We start from the raw sequence: 24,298 nt of genomic DNA on the forward strand, positions 1-24,298 counted from the left end.
AGCCCCAGCACTGCTGCTGCTGCCGCTGCTGCTGCTCCTGCTGCTGCTCCTGCTGCTGCTGCACCTGTGGTGAAAGAAAGTGTAGCTCGCCTCACTTCGGATTTACCTGCTGACCAAAAATGCCTCAGTTGTAGGCTCCAGTCTTATCCTCACTCACTCACTCACTCACAAAGAAAGAAAGAAACACTCACCAGTCACCATGAAGAAGGGAGCTCTGCACTTTTTGGGTCGAAAGAACCAGTCTCTGTTCGACACCAACATCAGACTCAAGGACATGGGTGAGTTCACTGGCCTACTTCAAGAGTTATTGACACAAATGTTCAGCTGGAGGCTAACATGACCTTTGTACCTGGTGTTGTTGGCTTAATAACTTCACTTGTGTTTGAAGACGCCTCACAACACACTGACCACGTCTATATGACTCTTTATGGAGCTTATGTACTAGATTTATACAATGACATTTTCTAGTCAAGATCCTTTATTTGGTCATTTGTCTCACCAGTGTCTGACAGCACAAGATAACACAGGTATAGTAATAACTAATAATAACAACAACAACAATAATAATAATAATAATAAAAGATATAAAGAAAGCTAATACTAAAACCCTTAAATACCTCTGCAAAAACGTAAACACTATACATGACAAATTAAAAACACAACCCAGTAACATAGAGCTTAAACAATTACTCGATTAATCGAGTCAATTCCTAAATAAATTGTAAAATGAACTATTTTGGTTCGGTTTGAAACTTTTTTTCACGATTGAAACAAGAGTTCAGATTGTTTCAGCCTCTTAAATGTGAATATTTTCTGGTTTCTTTGCTCCTCTTGACAAAGAAATCCTTAAAAACTGAATCATTTTTGGTTTGTGGACAAAAAAAAACTTTATTTCCAAGTTTGACAAACACTGATCAACAGTTTCTGACATTTTATGGACCAAACGACGACTCGAAATAATCGACAGATGATGAAAAGAGTTGGTTAGTTGCAGATTGGCAGTTCCTCTCATGGACAGCACTCACATGCACGACGTAAACTTGAATCTGACTCACTTCACTTCAAACCTGACACCCTGTGTGTGTGTGTGTGTGTGTGTGGACTTTGTGATTGATGGCTGTAATGGCTCACGCTGCAAACCTCAGCAAATGACATGTACTGGTGCGTGGAACAATAGTCTCCACGGGGAAATGTGATTCATCCACGAAAAACCTGTTTTTAATGGTAATGCTGTGTTTAAATCAGGGTGGCCGCTACGTCCGCCCTCAACGTGTCTCTGCCTAGAAAAATTCAAAAACATATGATAGTGAAAAAATAAAGTAAAAATACATGCTCTAGGTTGATTAGATGTTGTATTCAGACTGTTCACAGAGAATTATGTAAAAATAAACATGCTATCAGATGAGAAATGTAATAGAAATATTAATATACAGTATATATATATGATGTATATATATATATATATATGCATGATATATAAAAAGAAACAGAAAAAAAGAAAAATAAATAAGCAAAGACACCAAACCAAAACCAAAACTGTTCAGCAAACCATAAACAACTTGATCCTAATTATCCTATTAATCAAATCAAAGATTGCTGTAACTCTTCAAAATAAAAGCCCCCCATCCTACTTCTCAATTCTCAGTGAATCGTTCTCATGTTCATCAATTAATTAATTTTTTAGGACAATGAAAATGAGCCAGTGTCATATGTGAACTATGCTGTCGATTCAACACACCTGCACACACCCTGTATCCACTGTGACACCTGAGCATGTGGGTGAGAACTGTTGGAGCGTGACATACGCAGCAGGAATCTTTGAAATGAACTCACTTTATTAGCGTGTAATCAGTTCTCAAAGATCAGGAAATGAAAACAGAAAAGTCAGGGTTTTGTAAGGAGTTAAAACAAAATGTTCAGCTCCTTAAATGTCAATATTTTCCCGCTTTCTTTGCTCCACGTCACAAAGACACCATTCAAACTTAGATTTGTGGGCAAAAAAAAACAATACTTTTAAACATTTTCTGGACCTAAAATATGCGAATAATGGTTAGTTGCAGCACTAAAGTTTCCCACTCTCACGAGTTGGGATCGGCTTCCCGAGAACCTCAGCGCGGTTTTCCATTTCTGCGGTGATTTATCAGGAAATGAAAGCAAGGGCTATGCAAAGCTGCAACATCTATGAGAGAGATCATTTGTCTATTTAAATCAGACAAGTGTGCAATACAGGACACTGGTTATTATCTCTTGTCACGTTATGTTCAATTTGGTATATTCTAAACATCAAAGGTACAAGGTAATTGTTAATTTTCGTGGCTCTCTTGCCTTGTGGTTGCTCCATCTTGGGCCTCAGTGAAAAGTAAGAGCTGACAGGACACGTCGTCTAAGTGGCTCTCAATGACAAAAGTCTCATCAGTCACTTATTAGACAAACAACATGATTGACAGTGGAATGAAAGGCAAAAAGGAACGAGAGACTGAATTTCTGCTCTCCGGCCGAACCAAGTCAACCTCTGATTTTATCAGTGACAACGTGGTTCAGCAGAACGGTTCCTAACTTTGTTCATACTTTCCTCTTCTGCACCTTCATTTACATGGAATTAAGTTAGACCTCTGTCTTGTATCTTGGTAACTGAAGCTTTTTAACACCGCATGTGCTGCATCAAAACAAACTAATCTGAGTTTCACCGTTATATGTTTCTTTTACGCTGACTCGTAATTTAACTTAACCCTTAGATGAGCCTTCAAAAAAGTGACCTTAACATGCCTCGAGTACCAAAATGTTGTTTTTAATTTTCCTTTATTATTGTTTTGAAACAACATCAGTCCTTTCCATACATATCAAATATTAATGATGTTCAATGTTTTTGTCATGATGAATCTTCATTTTATGGTTAAAAAACCCAAACAAAAACCCAATCAATTATTTTCAATATACTTCATGCAAACTTTTTTTTTTGGTTTCATTATTGCAGCCTGGTATATGTGAAAGATTAGCAGAAACATTTGTTTATATGCATTATTCGTTATACTTCATAAATAACACACGGGAACATATCTAGGGCACCAGAAATGTGCTTGTAAAAAAAAAAGGAATTATTATTTATACAAAAATTGTATAAATAATTACTTACATTATTTATTATCAGTCCTCGTCATCAAACATGAATGCATTTTTAAAGTTTTAGTCACGGTGCCTCAGACATAGTGATTTGAACGTGATTCAATGAGGACATTTTTTGGCGTAAGGTGTGTTAGTGTGAGTATTTTTAGTTAATATCATTTACAATGAACTTAATAAACACAAAATGTGTGTGTCTTGGTCAAATTTGTAACAAGCTGTTTATTTCTATTTGGATGTTTTTGTTTCTGTAAATAGGTGAATTGGTGTGGTGTTGACTGCACTTGAGCTTTCAATCAACACAACGGTGAAACATAAATAAAGATTACAGGTGTTGTTTCAGCTGCATATATAGATTTAACAACTGTTTAGTAACAAAAATTATGGGATATCCTGGCAGGGCAGCCCGACTGACGGGTGCTCAAAGGTCACTGTGGTGCATTCAGTATCTTGTTACCTGCACAATGGCCAGAATGTGCTAATCCAAGACGAAGAATTGACAGTTGGGACAGTAATGCCATTTAGGTGCCATTACCAAGGGTAACCATGTCCCCAGCATTTTGTCCTTTCTCACCACATTATTCATGCAGCTGTGAAAGTGAATGGCTAATAATAGGATGGTAATAACAATAATAATAATAACCCTCTGCTTTTAATTTCCCCAGACAACGTGGAGTTGGTGTTGGATTCACCGGCGATCCTTGAGTCGGGGACGGCCAGTGTGCGGGCGAGACCCACGGTCAAACATCACGCTGTGAGTATGAGAGTGAAGCGTACTGTAAATATTCACATCCCTCACATTTAGTCTTTTATGGCGAAGTAACGCGAGACAAAAACAGCCTCGAAACATTTGGCTACCTGCAATGTCGCTGTTACTGATCTTTTATGAGGTTTAATAGGGAGAAATTGAATATAATACCTACAAGTATGTTTGTTTTGTAAGTGTACAATAGCTTTAAAATAGAATTAGAATAAGTGTACTTCAGGCTCTTATGGAGGCCGCCACCTTGTGCTGCTGTGTTTCTACAGCAACCAAAAAAGGCCAAAACAAATCAGCCAGAGTGTGCGTTTTTTTGCATTTTGAATCGGAAACTTACGCCGCAAATGAAGAAAAGTCTACTGTAGCTCCCTATGGATGTCCTTCACTTGTTTCACAGTCTCACCATTAGAGGTTACTTATTTCTATATATATAGTGGACCTTTAACCTTTCAGTGATGTAAATGAAGTGACAGACTAACCCTAACTCAAAAAGTAGTCTAAGTTGCAGTCGCTGGTAAAACACTGTAGTTACATCCTGTGTAAATAGCTCGAGAGCTACTATTGTCTCTCTGACTCAGGACTCTGACAGTAAATCTAGGAGATACATTTCGATCCCTCAAGAACTTAATCCAGTCAGGAATGACAATCCAAATGTCCAAATGCATGTAAGACATGTTAGAGATAACATGCTGAAATTGGAAGCAACCAAGCATCAGAGTGAGTATTTCTGAAACTGGGAAGTTCGGAACATGGAAGTTTTTCTTTGAGTAGTTTGCAGAGATAAACTTTAACTCCCAGCAGTGCATTAGCAGCGTTAGCACTGTCAGGCCTTCCAGTTTATCGCCATGATGCATATATAAATAAAAAAAAAGCTCTCCTTTGCTTTGGTTTCCACACCTTAGTGATTGGGAGTGTTCTGTGAGTGAGTGAGTGAGTCTGTGGCATGTTTTGGATGTGACACACCCAGCAGCACACGGGCAGGTCGGCTCAGACTGCCTGCGACGGATGAAAGTGAGTCATAATAATGATGATGGTGGCGTATAGCAAACTGGATACACGCCATATGTAGCGACACGCCCTTACCCAGAAGTTACAAAAGTGTCCTGTGATCATGAGCAAAGAGAGACAGCGGTATCAGATGGACGACACCCAACTGGTTTTTGGGAGAATTGATTCACTTTTCGTCTTTCACTTCATGTCCTAAACTACGACTGCTTACCCAATGAAATTTGAGTGGAAGAACAATAGCCTCTGCATGCTTATTGATTCTCCTGTAAGGCCTTATTGTGTTATTGTCTTGGCCACATGGACGGGGTTTTCACGGGGAATAAAAGGATTTGATTTAGAGGAAAAAGGAAGTGTGTTATTGCACATTCAGTACAATGAAGACATTAGCATTCACCCAAATATGAGGAAAAGTGATTGGAAAGTCTTGCGACTAATGCGTCTTGAGTACTACAGAAGAGGATTAGGACCACACAGGAAAAAACACATTTTAGTTCTGACTTTATTCTCAGAATTCAGACTTTAAACTCTGAATTCTGACTTTATGCTCAGAATTCAGACTTCATTCTCAGAATTCAGACTTTAAACTCAGAATTCTGACTTTATGCTCAGAATTATATCTATATATACATACATACATATATAGATACATATATGTATATATATATACACACATACATATACATATATACACACATACACATATATATCACACAACTGTAAAAATGCAAAAGCACTGTAGCAGAGTCATGTTTGGTGGCTATTTATTTCTTTTTGGAAGAACAATATTTGTGACACAGTTGGAGAATTGTGTCTTTGAAATGATTTGGCACAAATGTGTCATAAATGGTAGATCCTTGAGTTTGTGATTAAAAAAGTGGTATCGTCCCATCCCAATTAAACACATAATATTATTGACTTTTTGGGCGTGTCTATGCCGACTGAGTTTGAACAAAAAGAGTTATAACATTGTTATTTATCCAGAATTTCAGTAATTTATTGACATGTTTAGAAACAAGGCAACAAGAGTATCTGGGGAATATAATCAACCATGGCAAATGAACAACGATGTGCCGTTGAAGGGCTTTTGAAGGGCATCCCACCCCGTCACATCGCACAGACGTTTATTGTGTCAACACGGTCTGTGTTTATCTTGGATGTTTGACGGCGTATGCACTCAGACAATTATTTAAATGACTGCCCAGCCTTTTTTTTTTTTAAATACCAGACAATGTCATGAACCAAAGGTGTAACCACTGATTCATCATGTCTTAACCGTGCGTGAAGTGATGTGAAATGTGACGTACAAAAATGATTCCTGAACAACATGTCACCCACTGCGACTGTATCACAGTCAAACATGGCGATAAAATGACTTTACATACAATAAAACACTACAGAAGCAACTTTAGTTCCCTTAATAATAATTATGTAACACGTGTTACATACACCAATGTTTTTAAGTTAGACTCCCTTTCAAGGAACATAGCTGAGAACTGGTTTGTTCACTTCAGGGAGTGAAGATACGTCTTTCAAGAAAAGGAGTGTGTGTCTAATCGTCACTGTTCTTCAGCCATGCTTTGTGTTTCACAGATAAACAATTTAACATGTTTTTATTTTATTTTTTATTTTTTTCCTAACAGTCGTCTGATAATTTTCAAGCGTTTGCTGTCCCAACACCCAAAGTCCCCATTCTTCCCCCCGTCGGTGGTCCAAAGGTCAACGGTTCAGGTAAACATCCAACTATGAGATACACACTTTACTTTTTAATATGTCAAAGAAAAAAAATATTTGCCCAAGAAAATTTCTCAATAACTCTCCAGAAATGATCCAAACAGCCAGGGCCAGCTGGCATATTTTCAGAATGGGAGTGTTTGAGTTTCTGGGGAAAAGGTGGAAAAGCTTTGGTGTAATAATAGTTGTGAGCAATTTTGCTGCCTTGAATGTTTCACTCTTTAAAATTAAAAAAAGTGTTTGTTATTGATATACTAAATACTGAACTCCCTCTTTTTTCACAGTTGATGGAGATAATTTTTCCAACGGATCTGTTATATCCGTGCCTGACGACGTGGAAGGGGAGATATTTATCCCTCCGCCTCCATCAATGGCACCACCACCACCACCTCCTCCCGGGACTTTCATCCTTCCTCCACCAGACTTCATAGGCGACCTAAACAGCCCGGCTCTGGCGAGCCTTCAGGCTCCCACTCCAAAAGTCTCTCCCCTGGCCCTGTCCATGGAAGAGGTCGATGTAGCCTCCCTAAAACCGCCACCGATGGCCCCACCGAAACCGCCATCTACTTGCTCTACTGGCTCTGGATCATCCATACCCATCACTAGTTCTCCACCAGCCAGTGTTCCCGCCCATCCAAGATTTGCCCCGCCACAACCACCCACTGAAAAGCAACAGAAAAACCTTAAGACACCACCTCCAAAGCCTGTTAGACTGTCCTCTATTTCCAACTTTGACTTACCACCACAGACTCCGGCCCCACCTCCCCCTGTGCAGACACCTACACGCTCCACCTTCAACCCCCAGAACACGGCAAAGCTTTACAATACTCCTAAAATATCACTTCTCAGCAGGTATGAGAATCATGACACAAAACCCAAGCAGATGTTACTCCTGGAAGACTCTGTCCCAGTGATCGTCCCCGTAGATGGGAAAGCCTCTAATGTCACCACGCCAACTAAACCTGTTCCCAGAGACACGCAGGAACTCAAGGAAAACTTACAAGTAACCAAGCCCTCCCCGCCTTCCCTACCTAAGCCAAACAAGGAGGCTAAAACAGGTACAGTTTCTGCACAGCAAGTAGTGACTAAACCACCTCAGACTCCACCTAAGACTCCACCTCAGAGGTCACCACACATCCAGAAAATAATTAGTCCTCGTTCAAATTCAGAACCTAACAAGGATGAACTTGACGAACCTTCAAGACAAAGTTATAAATTTAGTCCATTATTAGATCGGAAACTACGCAACCTGAAGAATAGTGAAACCACCGGGGCACGAGAGGCACCCGCTGCGTCTCCACTGGCTCTTTTAATGGCGGCTAAGGAAAGAGAGAAACACAGACCTACACAGTCACTGTCACGGGAAAACAGCGGCAAGAGGGATGAGCAGCCGAGTGCGAGCATTTATGCAAGTGACTCAAGTCCCAATTCCTTTGTCGTTGTCCCGAGGTCAAGGTCAAGCTCGTCGGCTTCGCCTCCGTCTCAAGAAAGAAAAAATCTCAACTTAAATTCTGAACATAGGCAAGTAATTCAGACTCCAGAAAAATCCATCAGCCATTCCCTGGTAAGTGATCACATGCAGTCTACCAGTCCAGCTCACAGTGGGATCTCAGCAGCTGCACCGGTGCATGCAAAAAACCTTGTTGGACGAAACCACAACACAGAGCAAAGCCTCCCAAAATCTGCACAGCCCTGGGATAATAAAGAGGAGGTAAGTGTGCCGTTGCTTCCTCCTCCGCCAGAGTTTGACGATTCAGATGAGATTATGGATCCTCCTCCGTCAATCCGTCCACCTGACCCTCCTGTGAAGAAGGCACCAAAACCAGCCGCCAGCCTTCCACCCCCAGGGCCGCCCCCACCCAAACATAAACCCCCAGCCGCTCCAAAATTACCACCTCCTCTCGTCATAGACACCAAACCGAAGCCTCAGAAGGCCCCTACTCAACTGCCGACCCCTCTCTCTCCAAACCAGGCCACGCTTCTAAGCATCTTACAGAAGAAGATGCTGGAAATGGACCACAAAATGGCCCCAGTAAAAGATACAGAGTCCAGTTCTGATGACTGGGGTAGCCCCCTGTCCGATGAGGACAATAAGATCCCCTTCGTTCCCAAACCCTCGTCGCAGAGCAGGAATTACCCTGTGTTCAACAAAACGTCGCTGGACATGCGGGAACTGGAGGGTAAGATGGCCAAAAAGAACCAGGGGATCTCCTCAACAAAGGCTGCCACCAGGTAAGACTTCCACTGCTCAATCCCGATGCATTTACCAACTCTGTGAGCCCAGTGTTTGGGGTGCAGTATCCTCCTAATCCTAATCCCAAATGCCTTCTTCTTCTTCTTTCAGCAATGGACCATCAAAGCATCAGTATGGTATGAGCTTTACAATCCGGCCTGGAACCAAGCAGCCGATTACCCCTATTAATAAACTGGACTCTTGAAATATGTGGAAATGAAGACACATACACGTGTGTCTGTACAGTGTTGTGTGGTTTTACATTAGAGGGAATTTGGACAACGGGGGGAGGGGGGGGGACTGTGGTTGGCAAGTATGTTGAGAATGTCTCATCACACACAGAGAAGTCAGAAATGTCACTGTCTAAATGCCTTGTGGGTAATATTCAAGGCATATTGTAATATTAATATTCATAGTGTAAGGGAAAATCTATTAATGGAATGCTACTTAATGCTTCTGTTATTCATAGCTGTAAAATGTAATCCTGATGCTAACATAATGTAAGTTAAAATTATCGCGACACTTGCTCGACTGCATTGTTTATAATGTTCGCTGTTACATGTAAAATATGTACTAGATCCACTGGAGCGGAGCCAAACCGTTCATTTAGTCGAGGCTGATCTCTCATGAGGTTCGTTTCTCATTACATAAATGCTTTTACATTTATTGTCAGACTAATAGACCCCTTGTAGTTATAGATGTACATATGTTTGTATAAGAACTTATAATAACTTAGATTTTGTAATGTTTTGAAACAATAAGGTCCAAAATCTTTTAAACTTCATGGTACATGTCGAGTTTTCGTGATGCGGCTGGGCAGTAAAACTGCAACTTTAAACTATCGCATTACTTTTTTTTTCCCAACAGTTATAGAACAGAGTTCAATATACAGTAAATTAATGTTTATAGATTATGATAACTCATGTAAGTGCTTTGAATGTTTCACTGTTAAGATGTTTAATAACGCAATTAACTGGTTTCTTCAACTTTCCCTCAAGAGCTCAATTCTTGTCTTAAATTAGGACATTCAATCACTATTATTGACATCGCCTCACTCTATTATACAATTAAAATATGTCAAACACACTCTCCATGAAGTAAGTTAGGGTTGTTGTTGTACAGCAACTCCTTCATTTGAATTCAAGCAGTCATGTTTTGTGTGAAGTATCAAATGTTTGTTTTAATATGAAGACGCTTTGATCAGTAAAGTTTCTGTGTATGTGTTGTTTTTTTTGCCAATGCCTTAATGCACATGTCTTTTATCCTGTATTACAACAGAAGCCTTATTTAAAAGTAAAAATCAAAGCCCAAAATAATAGGACGAGCTCAGATCGTGTTTCCTTACCGGATATACCGCAGCCATCTTTTAGTTGCTGCTCGTTTGCTGGTATTTCTGCAGTCAGTATGTGTGTATGTGTATGTGTATATATGTATATATATATATATATATATATATATATATATATATATATATATATATATATATATATATATATATATATATATATATATATATACACACACACATACATACATACACACACACACACACACACACATATATACATATACTGTATATATATATAAATACATATATATAATGTATGAACCTAACTGTATATACAGTGTGTCACACACATGAGTAGACGGACAGAAACTTACTGTTACACCTTTACCATGAGATAGATTAGAGTTAAATGTGTCTAAATGTTAATGACCTTGTGAGTACACTGTAAAACATGCATCCCATCATACAACCAAAATAACACAATGACTGTAACATGGGTGAGTGACAAGTGAGGGGCCACACATGGAACTGACAAGACATGAATGTTTTAATCTTCAGGTAGACGTTAAAGTCTAATTCACAATTCCTAATATGACATTACATTTTTTATTTTTAAGAGTGGAGGGGGAAAAAAAAGAAGCTAGAATGGTGCAAACAAACAAACTGAAATCAATCAAAGCTCTACATAATAACCGTCCGTAATAAAAACATCCACATCCAAGATGAAAAGACAGAGCAGGAAGAAACTGGGACATTTGTTGGTGGTAAATGGCTGAAGCACTAATTATTGCACTTCCTGTGACTACATCAAAATAAGGGTCATTGTTTTTTTTTTTCCCTCCAAGTAGTAATGTACTTTTAATGGGATTGAAACTACAATCGCAATAATGTAATATTTCATGTCCAGTGTAATCAGTAAAGCTGCTGTGAACCAGTGGCAGCAAATATGCTGACCTTCTACTGAGCTTTTACGAGCCAATTCCTGTGAGGATTTTTGGTCAGATCTCATGTTTGACCATGTTTTCTTTCGGACGGCAACAAATGTCTTCAACACTGTGGTCCTCACTGTCCGTCTTCCAATCATTTCAGTAGACGATCAAGGACATTGGTTTCCTTAGGAGTCACTCAATGCATTGCGTCAGTGCTATGTGAAAATGCATTAGATTACTTATTATGGAATCTGGTCAACAGTGTGACATAGCAGCTGCTCAGTGACATTTTACCTGCCACTGAATATGCAAATCACATGTGTAACCTTGTTAACGTCTGAGCCGTCGAGTATATAACACACTGTCCTCTCCTTCTCTTCCCCAGTTCTTTCAAGAGTCCATGATACAAAAACCAGATGTCCAAATGCTTATCGCAACATTAAATTACCTTTAATATGAAAGTGGAGACAGAAAGAGCGAGAGAGAGAGCGCAAGAGATGTCTATCAGGCCCAAATAACTGCACACATGAAGCTATGAATGACACTGTAACACTTCAATCCACCTCTTCTCACTGATTTTTTTTCTTTTTTCTTTTTAATATACATGCCACAGAAATAGCCACACCAAGTGGCCATCTGTGTGTGGGTCTAAGAGGACGAGTTGGGAGCTCCAGAAGCCGCACTCACTGTATGGTGAAGAACAAGGTGATCCCAGCCTACAGTCGTGAGAGTGTTGGAGCCACCGTGGCGCCAGCAAACACCTCTGACGTAGTCCTGGTGTCGCCGATCTCTCATTCTGCAGGAGACGCATATACACAGTTAGACTTTTTAAAACACGGTGCTAGGAGACAGAGACGATGTCTTTAAGAGTGCTCTCAAACTGGATGTGTGAGCAGCGTGTTGCAGCTGTGGCCCCGTGTCTTGGAGAGCGTCTCCTTGCTGAGGAGCTGCTGTGGAGCCTCAGCTATGTTTTACAAAATGATTGCCTTTTAAAAGTCATAAAAAAAAAAAGATTTTAAAATGTACTCCACTAAATGTTGGTCCTGCACGTATTTCACAATAAAACGTTGTAAACCGAAATCATGGAAACCGAAGAGCACGTGCTGCGTTTAAGGATATATGTGACAGACGTATGCTTAAACTGTTAAGATGATTTTTACTTTGAGTTCTTGCTGTGAGTGTCACGCAGCTAACCGTAAAAAAATTATAACGTGTGCGTCTAAACCAGAGAGGCTAAGGTGTCCAGTGTGAAACAGGCTCTTAGTATGAAGTGCAAAGACTCACATTTCATGGAGTTCAGAGTTCAAAACGGCAACAGAGCAGTCATCACTGACTGTAGCGAGCAACGGAGCACTGGAACGAAAAGAAAACATTATATAGAGAAGAACAGAAAGAGCAGAGTGAGAGTGCAGTGAATGAGTACAATTGTTTTACCTATGTGTGGAGAAGGCAAGCGCACTGACTCTGTGGCTGTGAACGCTCTCCACCCGGGCGACCTCTGTTCCCAGGAAATCCTTCACACTCACTCTACCCAGCTCATCGCCTAAGGCACAATAATCCCCATTAAAAAAAGAATCCTGTAATCACTATCTACCAGTGAATCTGCTGGATGATGATTTTTACCAATTGCAATGGTGCTTCTGTGGTGGGGGTGCCAAGCTACGGTTGTAGCCGAGCAGGTGGGAGCCTCCACACCTGAGACAGAAGAGGCGGTAAAGAGATCCATAATCAGGGAAATGATATGATGTGTCAACAATGTGGCAAAGAAGGCCTGAGCTCTGTGCTCACCTATCCTTGATGCTGGTTTGTTTGGCTTCCTCTTGTCCCACAGCAGCACACGGCCATCCTGAGCAGTGGTGAACAACAACAAGCTGAGTCTGAGTGAAAGTGAGTTTTGTTTTTTTTGCTTTTTTTGCTTTTATGTATACAAGTATGTATGTATATACATATATGACGGACTGCTTCGTAACAATACAGAACAATCAGTATCTTACTTGACCACAGGAGATGAAGAGAGCCTCGTCTGTGGGACTGCAGGCAACGCATACGACCGGCTGTGTGTGCGCTGGAGGAAAAAGCAAATGGAGCAACCGATGATTTTTATGTAATTCATGTCAAAATTAGATGCACCGAAAATCCGGCCACAGAAAAATATGCAAAACAAAACCGCCGAAACAGGACGTTGCGATGTCGCATGCATGCAAAAACTGCGGACAGCACGTGCTTGTCTATTCCCGCTTAGAGTCTGTCCAAGATCAGTTTGGAACACCAATAAAACTGTTCCAAAAAAAACTGAGAGCAGCACCCAGAGGCTGGAATGTCTCTATGCGCAAAAGCGAAACTTGGCCGCCTACAGTGCAGATTATGAACTCCCCGCGACATTCACTCGGATCCCCTGCACTTCATCACACGCTATCAACACCAGTAAGACAATTTATTATGCAATTAGAATTTGTTCAACCCTGCACACTGAACATCTATTTAAATAGAAAAATCAGAGATAATTAAAAAGGTCCATGTCACAATTTTAGCAAACAATTTGTACAAAAAAGTAAAGCTGTAGCAAAACATAACAGTTGTTAAAATATCCTTCCAAATAAACAGGGGGCAAACGGGGGGTCATTCTTTTTAAACGTCATCTTAGTCAAATGGATCAAAGTTCAAGATGTTGTCTTACCACCGTAGGTAGTGAGAACCGTCTCCTGGCTGAGATCCCATACTTTGATTCTGTAGTGAAGGAAGAGAAAGAGAAAAGAGATGCTGTTAAAGTAACAGCAGTACAAAGAGTACGTATCTGTCTCATTAAAAATGATAATTCCTGCCCCTTCTCTCAGGTATGTTTGGTTTTAAAAAGGTTCAGTTCTTTTTGTTTAAACCCATCCACTCTCTGTGTGACTGTGAGATGGTTAGAACATCATCAAACCTGCAGTCCATGCTACCAGTGACGGCACCGCTCCCTCCAGTTATGGGGCTCACTGTGGTGGCGATGTCGTCGTGCTCCTGCTTGGTGAAGCGGTTCACGAGCAGGGCCTCGTCCTCTGCCAGTTCCCAGAGCTCCAGGGCACCTGCGCAGTCAAAAAAAAGCCAGTTTTAATAAAACTCCAGCCAGTCCACTGTCTGGTTCACACAGTATCTGCTGTGAAAGTGTTTTAACCTGAGTCTGATGCAACAGCAACACCCTTCTCTGTCACCCATTTGGCATCGGTAATGCCAGCCTCAGTTTGCACACCAGCTTTGCAGAATCCCTCACTCGGGGCCTGCTCAGGGTCACTGTAGATCCACACTGATCCCTGCCAGCTCCTGCCAGTGAGGCTGGAGGCACCGAGCATCAGACTGCCATCTGAGTTCAAAGACAATCAGGGAAGAAACAACACGCAAGTACAATCATGTTTACAGTTTAGTCGTCATCGTAATTAAAATCATTGAGCTATGTCAACAACTGCCTGCCTGGTTGTCATTATTATTATTATTATTATTATTATTATCATTGTTATTATTATTGTTATTATTGTCATTTATAAGATAGGATAGTCCTTTATTAGTCCCACAGTGGGGACCATTTACATTGTCACAGCAGCAAAGAGAGTAAAGATAATAAATAAGAAACATGCACTTCCAAAAAAGTACAATATAGAAAGATATAAACAATGTAACTATAAAAGCTTAAAATAGAAAGTACATTATAGACATTTTCCAGAATATATACAGTATGAGCTTGATATTAACTGTATAAAGAATAAACAAAGATTGAACATGAGATATTATATTGCACAGAGGTGGAAAGAGTACTGAAATATTCTACTCAAGTAAAAGTACCACTATTCTGATACAATTTTACAGTTTAATTACAAGTAAAGGTACTAGTCTAAAAAGTTTCTTGTTTAAAATGAACTCAGAGTAAAAGTCACTTAGTTACTTTTTAACGGTTTGGGTTCTTTCTTGTGTCGTACAAAAAGGACACGTGGACTCAAATCTCACATGAATTGTTTTTAATTAAAGGCAAAACTTTACAAATTAAAGTGCTGGCAAAATAAAAATATGTAAACACATAATGTGTCAGTCAAATGGGTCAAAGGTCACAAATGCTTCCACTTTCTCACTCACTCGGGGACCTTAATTAGCACCAGTTCATCTGTCCTCATCACTCACCTCTCCAGGTATCCAGTGTCTGATTTAATTTGTGTACTCACTAACGGATGTGATTTAAAATGTAGTGAAGCACATACTCAGGGCGTTAAATGTAATTCCTTTCCACCTCTGCCATTACACTTATGTAAACGTACAGTATAATGCACGTGAGTCTGCGCCTGATTCACGTGAGGTCTAATGAGAGCAGAGTGCTCATTGCGCTGCTTTCTTACCTGCTTTGTATTGCGCTGCGCACAGATGTTTCTCCATGCAGGTGGGGGCGTTGGGGGGAATGTTCCAGGGGTTTTCCTTCACCATGTTTGACTCCACTGCGCTGTTCATTCAGAGGTTGCTCTCGACTTGTGGCTCGGTAAATAACTTCGGCGCGCTTCTTTCGTCGCCGCCGTAACTACCGTCACCGTTTGAGTGCCTTTGTGTGAGCTTTTAAGAAGTGACTGGTTGTACTTTAAAAAGCAAACCAACACAGAGACGTCGCAGAATAAGGCAGTGAAACGTGCTGCTAAAGTTGCTGTTTGATAAATGAATGGAGCAGCAAACAACAGCAACGCATGGGACCGACCTATGGTCACACACGTGCTTCCTGTTCCGGGTCCCGTTTGGCAGATGAGACGCAGCGACCTCGTGTTGCTGCCCCCTAGTGTTAAATAGACCTGAGTCCAGCTGCAGCCCCGGAGAACAACACCCATACTTATGAATAATTTTGTTATGTTCTAAAAAGAAAATAGAATAATGTCCTTAAATAGATACACGATTTCCCTTTCCCCCAGAGATGAAGTTATTATGACACTGCATATTTATGTATAATTATAACCATGGGCTTTAAATAACATTAAACAGAACAGATAGGTAATGTATATACAAACACACAAGGTTTTTATGTTAACTCAATATATTGGGTATTAAAACTCAGCATACGGAATGGCAATGGCATGAGATATATGTATAATTTTATAATAGGAATATATATATATTAAAATAATATAATAAAATAATTTGAATTATTACTTGTTTAAACTAAACATGTAATAATTCAAATTATTTATTTATTTATTTTATTTTATTACTTTACACACCAAAACATAGATCACATCAACCAATTCTAAATTTTAAATGGAATAATTCCCACTGTGGGATACACTATAACTGCCATAGAAGTTCTTCTTTTCCCCTCTATCCTCACTGTAGTAGACAAAGTTCATCCTTGCAGTCATTGTATTATCAGTGGTGTTATGGGGGTTATTTATGTCATAACTGTGCGTTGGTGGATTAAAGCAGAGTAGACAATGACTGTTGCATTTGCACATTTTAAAGGTCCAGTGTGCAAGAATTAGTGCAATCTAATGGTGACGGTGCAGATTAAATGGCAGACTCCTTCATTCACCCCTTCCTCTCTGAAGTGTGTCAACAACAAAGTGCTGACTCTCACTCCATCAACATAAATAAGAAGTAACGTTGAGTGCAAATACTGGAAAGTTACACACTTGCTTGTTAGGCCTATGGTTGACCAATAATAAACCCAACATCAACAGGAAGAAGCCTTGAACAGGCAGAAAATATCACTTGAAAATAACACATAATTTTAACACCTTTGCTTTGTTTTATTTCTGATACACACTTCTTAACATCTATCGTATATATTTTACAGCAATTGAAAAACTGTAAAAATAATAACTCATTTATCAATTTCTTTTTAACCCTCATATGGCCATCATGATATTCAAGCTGCCTGTATTTATTGATTTAATGGCAGTAGAATTGTCAAAAAATGTAGTTTACTTTCACTTTCAATATTCAACTATATTCAGCTATTCAATTCAGACTTTTTTTCCATCCATCCATCTTCTACCGCTTTTTTGGTGTGGTTTTCATATAAGCCTTTAAAGGTTTCTCACATCGTCTATGTGTTTTTTAATATTATTCATATGTGAAATAAATTAAACTAAGTGTCAAAAGAATTGAGATCCATAGGAAGGAGATCGGAGTCAGCTCAGTGTCCAAACAAGGGTTTAATCTTGTACAAGAGGAGCATTCACAAAGCAACACACACAGGCCAGTTACAAAGTGAAGACTCCCTGTCTTGTAGGAATCGCAAGGTATTTATCTGTCTCAATGGGTCAGCTATCACCCTGCCATAAGGTGCAGACCCCCACCTCTGTGGGTTTGTTATCACCTTGCCCTCAGTCGCAGACCCATTGTCTCTATTCACAAGTTACTTCAAACAGTTCCTAAAACAATACATATGGTCACTGGCCAAAATCGCATCCAACAGTTACATTAACAATACAAAGAGTGAGTGGTCTCAGGTCACATCAAACGGTTGCATTGAGCATTTGTCTTCATGTATTACATGAGGTGCATAATTCCCATAACACTAAGCAAAACTAAAACGAACAGAAGGGTTAATGACCTTTCACGGCCCACCTGCAGTACCATAGTGGGCCGCAGCCCACAATTTGAGAATCGCTGAACTGGACTTTTAACTACGTCAAAAAAAATAAAAATGATTTCATGCTTTTATTGTGAAGTCGGAAGTGAGGCCGCTGAGTTGTCGCTGACTTCACACTTGTATCTTTCTGTCTGAAATCGATAAGTGATTGGCTTTTGCTGGTGGTAAAACTGCGGTGGGCGCGGTGACAGAAGGTAAGCGCACGTGAACGACTGCAGGTCAAAGTGAAATGTTTTCCGCCGTCGATGCGCGGTTGTTAGCGGCAGCGCTGTAGCGTCACGGTCGCCGCTGCGGTGATGCCTTTGTCTGGAACGTTAACTGATGCTGAAGGCTAACGGTGGCTAACGTTAGCCGCGCCGCGGTATGTCTGACTGTTTCCACTGAGGGACAGACTGACTGTGTCCACTGGAGACATTTATCACCGAGACATGACAGCATTCATGTTGTCTGTGTCTGAAAATGTCACCTCAGGTGTTCTGCGTCAGCTGGTGGTGTTGTCACCGTTAACATTTTCCACTGTACAATATTTCCTTTCGCTGTGCTTAAATGTGGGAATGTTCCATTCCTGTTGTCCCATTATGATGATTTCACTTTATTTCTGTTTTTTTTTTTTTGTTATCATCATAATCATTTTGCTTTGAAATGGTGTGCAATGGTGTCCTAAATAGTTTTAATTACAACATCATGATGGATTATCAAGATGTACATTTAATTACTAATTACATTATTAATAAAAAAAAAATTTAAACAGTTTTTCACTTGACCCACCCCCTCCTGACCAGACTAGAAGTTCACTGGCCCTGTTTGGGGGTGTCACTGTAAAGAAATGTGGTTTTGTTGATACTGCTTTTTTGACCATTTAGCTCACCCTGAGCTGTGATTTAAGACTGAAATGAATGTGTAAAATGTGTTTGTACACAACTGTTGTCAATGTACAAATGCAGAAATATAAATGTTAAATCTAACTTTGAGTCAAATGATTGAGTCAAATAGATTATAGAATATAAATATCACAAAGTCAACTTTTACCATTTTGTCTAACAAAATGTAATGCAAATATAATATATTTTTTAGGTGTGATTAAGATTTGGGTAAAATATTGAATAGCATTTTCTCTGACATGTAGTTTCTATATTAAAGCGTCTGCTTAATATTCACTGTTATAGTTTTAGAATAAGATGTAGCGTAAACGTGCAAGGATGAGAACTTTAGGATAGAAATAGTTTCTGAAATGTATGTACAAAATATTTTTAATTGACATACAATGCAGTACTATTGAAAATGCATAGCATGATGGATTATCAATATATATGTTTAATTTCTAATTACTAAACAGTTCATTTTTTAAATGGTGGATCTTTTTCACTTAACTTGCCCCCTCCTGACCAGACTAGAAGTTCCACGCTCCCAGGTCATTTTGAGATTGAAGTCCCTGCTTTCCACTATTTTGATTTTACAATCAAAGTTTAAAATCGGTATCAACTCTGTATCATATTGAACCAGTTGTCTCAATGGCTGAAATTACGCTGCAGGTCTTGATGCCCAAATCTGATACGTGGCCTATATCTGATCAGTTTTTTTGGACGACCTGCTTACATTGTCTTTCAAAAGTGACATATCTGATCTTAGATTGTAGACAGGGATGGGCATAATACCACTTTTTTGTGTCCAACAAGATGCCGATATCACAAACTCATGTATCTACTGATACCGATATTAGTCTGATGCAGTCATTTTAGACCATTTATGAACATATGAAGCTGTCTGATATCCGAGCCAGTGATTTTGACCAGTATTGGACCGATACTGACCGGTACAGTTCCCATCCCTCATTGTAAAACATAACTGATTTGTATCTGGTTTATTTCCACATATGAATGAGGCTTGGATCTGATCTGACGACGTCTGAATCCACGTTCTTCTTCCCCCCACTTACATCGTCATGGGTCATATTCACACGTGCCAGTGTTAATGTACTCTTTGAACTGCTAATTGATCAGACTTCATCTTTACCTCAAGGGTTCGTCATGGCCTTGAAAAGGAGACGGACGACTTCCCCCTCTAGCAGTGTGAGTGGAGGAGATTTTGACGATAACCAAACTTCGTCGTTAGTGTCTTCAATTGGGAGAAAGAGGAGAAGGACCTCAAACATACCGACTGTGGATCCTGTAATTTTACAAATTTGAGTTACCCTCTTTTTAAACCATGCTGCCAGATTTTTGCTGTCAATATAGACTGATGAAGTTGTTGATGAGGGAGAGGATGTGGATATTTTTCAGTGTTTGATTCCTTGCTTTGTAGATCGCTGTTTGTCACGAACTGTACAACACAATCCGAGATTATAAGGACGACCAGGGCAGGATGTTGTGTGAGCTGTTCATCAGAGCTCCTAAACGCAGGTGAGGAGAGCGACGAGTGATTATTGGATATGTGCTTATTAATGCATCCAGAAATTCCTGTAATATTGGCACAGAAAACTCACAGGTCTACAATTCTCACAGGAATCAACCAGACTACTACCACGTGGTGTCTCAGCCCATCGACATGATGAAAATCCAGCAGAAATTGAAGATGGAGGAGTACGACGACGTCGATCAACTCACCACTGACTTTCAGCTGTTATTTAATAATGCTAAAATGTATTACAAGGTAATAGTTAACATGTTTAAATGTCTGTGTGAGGGGAAATAAAAAATATACAGGGTTCTTTGTTTGCATGACACAGAAAATGATGATACTGTATGTTGCTTGTGTGTAGTCCGAGAGTCCCGAGTACAGGGCCGCCTGTAAACTGTGGGACCTTTACCTGCGGACCAAAAATGAATTTATCCAGCGAGGGGAATATGATGACGATGACGATGACGACGGGTACGACGCACAAGACAATCCTGTGGGGACCACTGAAGATGAGGTGATTTTTTGTTTTATCATTTAGCACATGGTGCTTCTAAGATCCGTCCGTCCTTGTGTTAAGAAATGTTCGTCATCATCAAGTCATCTCTGTAAAAATAAAAAGTATTTGTAAAATGTGACTTTAAAGGTCCAGTGTGTAAGAATTGGTGACGTTTGACGATGGTGGACTCGGATCATCCCTCTCTTTCCCAGTGGAACTACGGTGGCCTTATTCTTTTGTTTGTGTCGTAAGCTGCTGCTTCAAAACATGATGGCACAAGATGGTGGCCTTCATGAAGCAAGGCTTTTGCCTAAAGTATATATATATATAATGCTTATTCTAATGCTACAAAAACTAGCCTATTATTATTTTTAGAGTGATAATACCTATACAAGTATCTGCCAATAAACCCTCCTGAATGTTATGAGAAAGTATGATTGAGTATTTTTGGAGTTTGACCCTTTGGGACTAAAGGTCGAGAGATTGACCTTTGCTGCATCTGTTTTGTTCATTTTTCTGGGACTCTGTCAGTTTGTGTTGTGTGTTTCAGTTTTCACCTTCATACGACACTGGACCAGATCACTTTTTGTAGTGATTTTGCTTCAGAACGCCAAATGCGCAGTTAACTGTTGGGCGTGTTTACAAAATAAATAGTTTGCCATAAAGTTTACACCCAAGTGCAAAAATAAAAATGACGTGCAACAGCAAGTCCGCTTGTGAAAACACATTTAGGCACAGGTCTAGTAATGAGTATGTCCTTTTGGAACTTAGTGCACAGTCAGTTTTATTATTAGTATCTATTATTATCTACAATTATGCATGTGAAGCTGCGTCACACGGCGGGATAGTGGCTAGCACTGTTGCCTTGAAAAAGACCTGCATCCGCGACCAGGTCTGAACCAAGGCCTCTCTGTCTCCGGGTTTAGAGGTTAATTAAACGTCAGGGCCTGCAATGGACTGGTGACATGTCCAGGGTGTGACTCCGCCTCTCACTCTGTCAGCTGGGACTGGCACCAGCAACCTCATGTGGAGGATAAAGCGGGAGACTGAATGAATGAATGATTGAATGAATGAATCAATGTGTAACATATCAAAAATACCTTCTGAAATCACAGTAGTAGTTTGCACAGTAACTTTGTTGTCATAGTGACACTATGCACACACACACACACACACACACACACACTTGTACGCTCAAGTGGAAAACAGTGAAAGGAGCAAAGAGCTGACAAACGTGTGAAGACAAAAACCAACAGAAATAAAATACTGTCAATATTCTGTCGGCTGCACAAACCCTGTAAATGAACTTTGTCAGTGATTGACTGAACTTGAGTCAGGTTCACTGATGAGATTGACCTGTGCACACGAGTCAGCTGATGTTGGCACAGGCTGAAAATAAACTGGTTTAACTAGAAGAATTATACATGTCGACCTTCTACATGCGTAGATAACTGTATTATTTTGTCTAACACCTCCGTGGTGATGCTGCCTCTCCGTCTCTGAAAACAGAAAAATGCCTAATTATACTTCCACCATTAATGTTTCACTGGGACGGGTGGCGTTATGGGACTTTGCCCTTTTAAATGTTCATTGTCGAGCTCTAAACTGATGATGGTTACTGAACCAGACTAAAAACAGAGCTCGCTGTGGAAATGTGCTGAGCCTGGTGGAAACAGAATGTCTCCTGTTTCTGTGGGATTCCATGCGCAACATAAATCAAACCTCATTTATGTCTTCAAGTCCCTCACAGCACAGTTTGATCCTTCATGTAAATTTGACTATGAACATTGAGTCCAGTGTCGTTTTTAAAGGCCCAGTGTGTAACTTTTTTACTACATATACGTATGTTTGTATAGGTGTATAATTGCTTTAAAATACAAATCCTTAGATTTCCATAGCCTTACAGTAAGCCTTTTATACATACTCTGGGCAAGGGCGTTGCTTTATGGAGGCCGTCATCTTGCAGACTTGCACCGCCGCGTTTCTACAGCAACGTTGAAGCAGAAGCTTAGCAAATGAAGAGGAATGACGTCCTTTCTTGTCTGCGAGGGCCACCATAGTTCTCTACAGTGCACAGGAGAGGGAGGAGTGAGTTGAGCAGTGCTCCGTCTGCAGCCTTACCCTTACATCGTCTTTAATTCTTACACACTAGGCCTTTAATTAAAGGAAATTTATCTTCTTCAGAATCACATGTGTGTATTTTTGGATGATATTATGATTCATGTTAGCACTCGGTGGCATCCAACCCCAAAATAAACAGAACCTGAAGTGATTTGAAGAGGACAAATGTAACTATTTTTTATTTTAAATTAGAAATCTATTGAGGGAAAACTCAGAAAACTCAGATTAGATTGACAAGAGCCTTTTGGAAAAAGGAAGTTGGGAAGTTTTGAGGTTTTATTTCAAATGCTGAGTACAGCAAACTATTCTCTGCTTTTGGATGCTATTGTTGTAGCTTCATTCATTATGGCTTTAAAATTAACTTTGCCTCTGGGCACATTATAGTCCTCCGAAAGTTTTAATTACCCATAAAATGTGTCTTTACCAACTGTAAAACCACGAGAGTCCAGTCCAGTAGAGAGAGAGAAAAAAACAGGAAAACAGCTCTGCAGCTCAACTCCACTGAACTTTGAAGCAATCATAAAGTGTCCGTCACCCAAGAAGCCTTTTATTTATCGTGTTCATCCAGCATTGATTAGTTCTAGGTGCGGTGCCTTGTGCCTTGTGCCAAATATCACAGTGAATAGTGGACAAGGCAGCATGTGAGGCTGGTCGCACCATTAAAGTCATAATTACCACGTGAATGTCCTTTTTGGCAACAAGTAAAGACATTTGCTCTCGGACTGTCTCTGTCTCCCTCTATGACGAGCGTCGCTCAACTGACCTTGAATGCCCTCGTTCTGAAATGTCTGCTTGTAAAAGAGGATGAGAGAGACTCTCTGCCCACTTCACTTTAACTGCACTCACACTTCTCACATTTTTACCTACTGCAGAGGCAGCGACGCCGTGCAGTTTGTGGGGATTTTACAAGACGACGACGACGAGAGGTCAGGAGACCTTTGCTCCTCTGATAAAGACGCCTCCTCTGCGTTTGTTGACTTCTGCCTCACTGATAAAAAAAAAAAAAACACACTCAGACAATTCCACAGAGGCATTTTACTGGCGAGAAAATTCTGCTGCAACGTTCAGATAACAGGTTTTATTTGTCGCGAATGACCATTTGACCTTTGGATCTATATTAGTGTCTTTAAGTAATTCATAAAGTCATGTAACACTTTCAAATGCACATGTTCTGATTTCATAGATTAAAACAAAGATAAAGGTTATTATCATTTTGCACTGCAAGCACTGTATAGACTCAATCATTATTTTTGGTTGTATAAAGAAGATTTATTGCACTTGATGCGACATAAAGCAATAAAAGGTTCATCGTAAAAAGGAGAAAAAGACATTTCTGTAAGGTGTATGTTGCACAAAAAGTAGAAGTATCTTCACAGACGTGTGTTAAACTCTGGCCGACTCACACTGGTTCCTTTTCACTTCCAAGAAATCACAAGTCACAATTCTGAGGAAGTTAACCTTTACACATGGATTTAGCTTTATGTTTTTGGGTGACTATTAACTATGGAAACTGTATATTATATATTATATATTATATATGTATATATATATATTATATGTTTTATCTGCTAAAACACAGACAAAGGTGTGTATGGCATCGAACAATGCTAAAAACTGTAT

General features: G+C 39.9%; 3 protein-coding genes across 4 annotated transcripts; 2 read left to right on the plus strand and 1 right to left on the minus strand.

Annotated features, from left to right (window-relative positions):
* The first annotated feature begins 14 nt into the window (after positions 1–14).
* LOC122761597 (uncharacterized protein C6orf132-like) lies at positions 15–10,060 on the plus strand. The gene is made up of 5 exons (XM_044016824.1): positions 15–278; positions 3,786–3,874; positions 6,529–6,616; positions 6,904–8,851; positions 8,964–10,060. The coding sequence occupies exons 1-5, from the start codon at positions 200–202 to the stop codon at positions 9,055–9,057; spliced, it is 2,298 nt and encodes a 765-aa protein (XP_043872759.1). The 5' UTR covers positions 15–199; the 3' UTR covers positions 9,058–10,060.
* A 609-nt stretch (positions 10,061–10,669) lies between these two features.
* On the minus strand, positions 10,670–15,805 carry LOC122761591 (methylosome protein 50-like). The gene is made up of 10 exons (XM_044016811.1): positions 15,431–15,805; positions 14,224–14,409; positions 13,993–14,134; positions 13,747–13,796; positions 13,064–13,134; positions 12,858–12,915; positions 12,693–12,764; positions 12,504–12,612; positions 12,354–12,422; positions 10,670–11,865 (listed from the first exon to the last, which is right to left on the minus strand). Exons 1-10 carry the CDS (start codon positions 15,537–15,539, stop codon positions 11,718–11,720), a joined length of 1,014 nt encoding a protein of 337 aa, XP_043872746.1. The 5' UTR covers positions 15,540–15,805; the 3' UTR covers positions 10,670–11,717.
* Positions 15,806–17,762: 1,957 nt separating this feature from the next.
* On the plus strand, positions 17,763–20,696 carry LOC122761594 (protein polybromo-1-like). 2 transcript variants are annotated; one of them, XM_044016817.1, is made up of 5 exons: positions 17,763–17,858; positions 19,684–19,832; positions 19,966–20,063; positions 20,166–20,313; positions 20,423–20,696. In XM_044016817.1, exons 2-5 carry the CDS (start codon positions 19,692–19,694, stop codon positions 20,597–20,599), a joined length of 564 nt encoding a protein of 187 aa, XP_043872752.1. In that variant the 5' UTR covers positions 17,763–17,858; positions 19,684–19,691; the 3' UTR covers positions 20,600–20,696. The 2 variants fall into 2 exon arrangements, with proteins under 2 accessions (XP_043872752.1, XP_043872753.1); XM_044016818.1 differs by having other exon boundaries at positions 19,684–19,733.
* The last annotated feature ends 3,602 nt before the right edge of the window (positions 20,697–24,298 follow it).

The sequence above is a fragment of the Solea senegalensis genome, unplaced genomic scaffold (genome assembly GCF_019176455.1).
Source record: "Solea senegalensis isolate Sse05_10M unplaced genomic scaffold, IFAPA_SoseM_1 scf7180000014838, whole genome shotgun sequence".
NCBI lineage: Eukaryota > Metazoa > Chordata > Actinopteri > Pleuronectiformes > Soleidae > Solea > Solea senegalensis.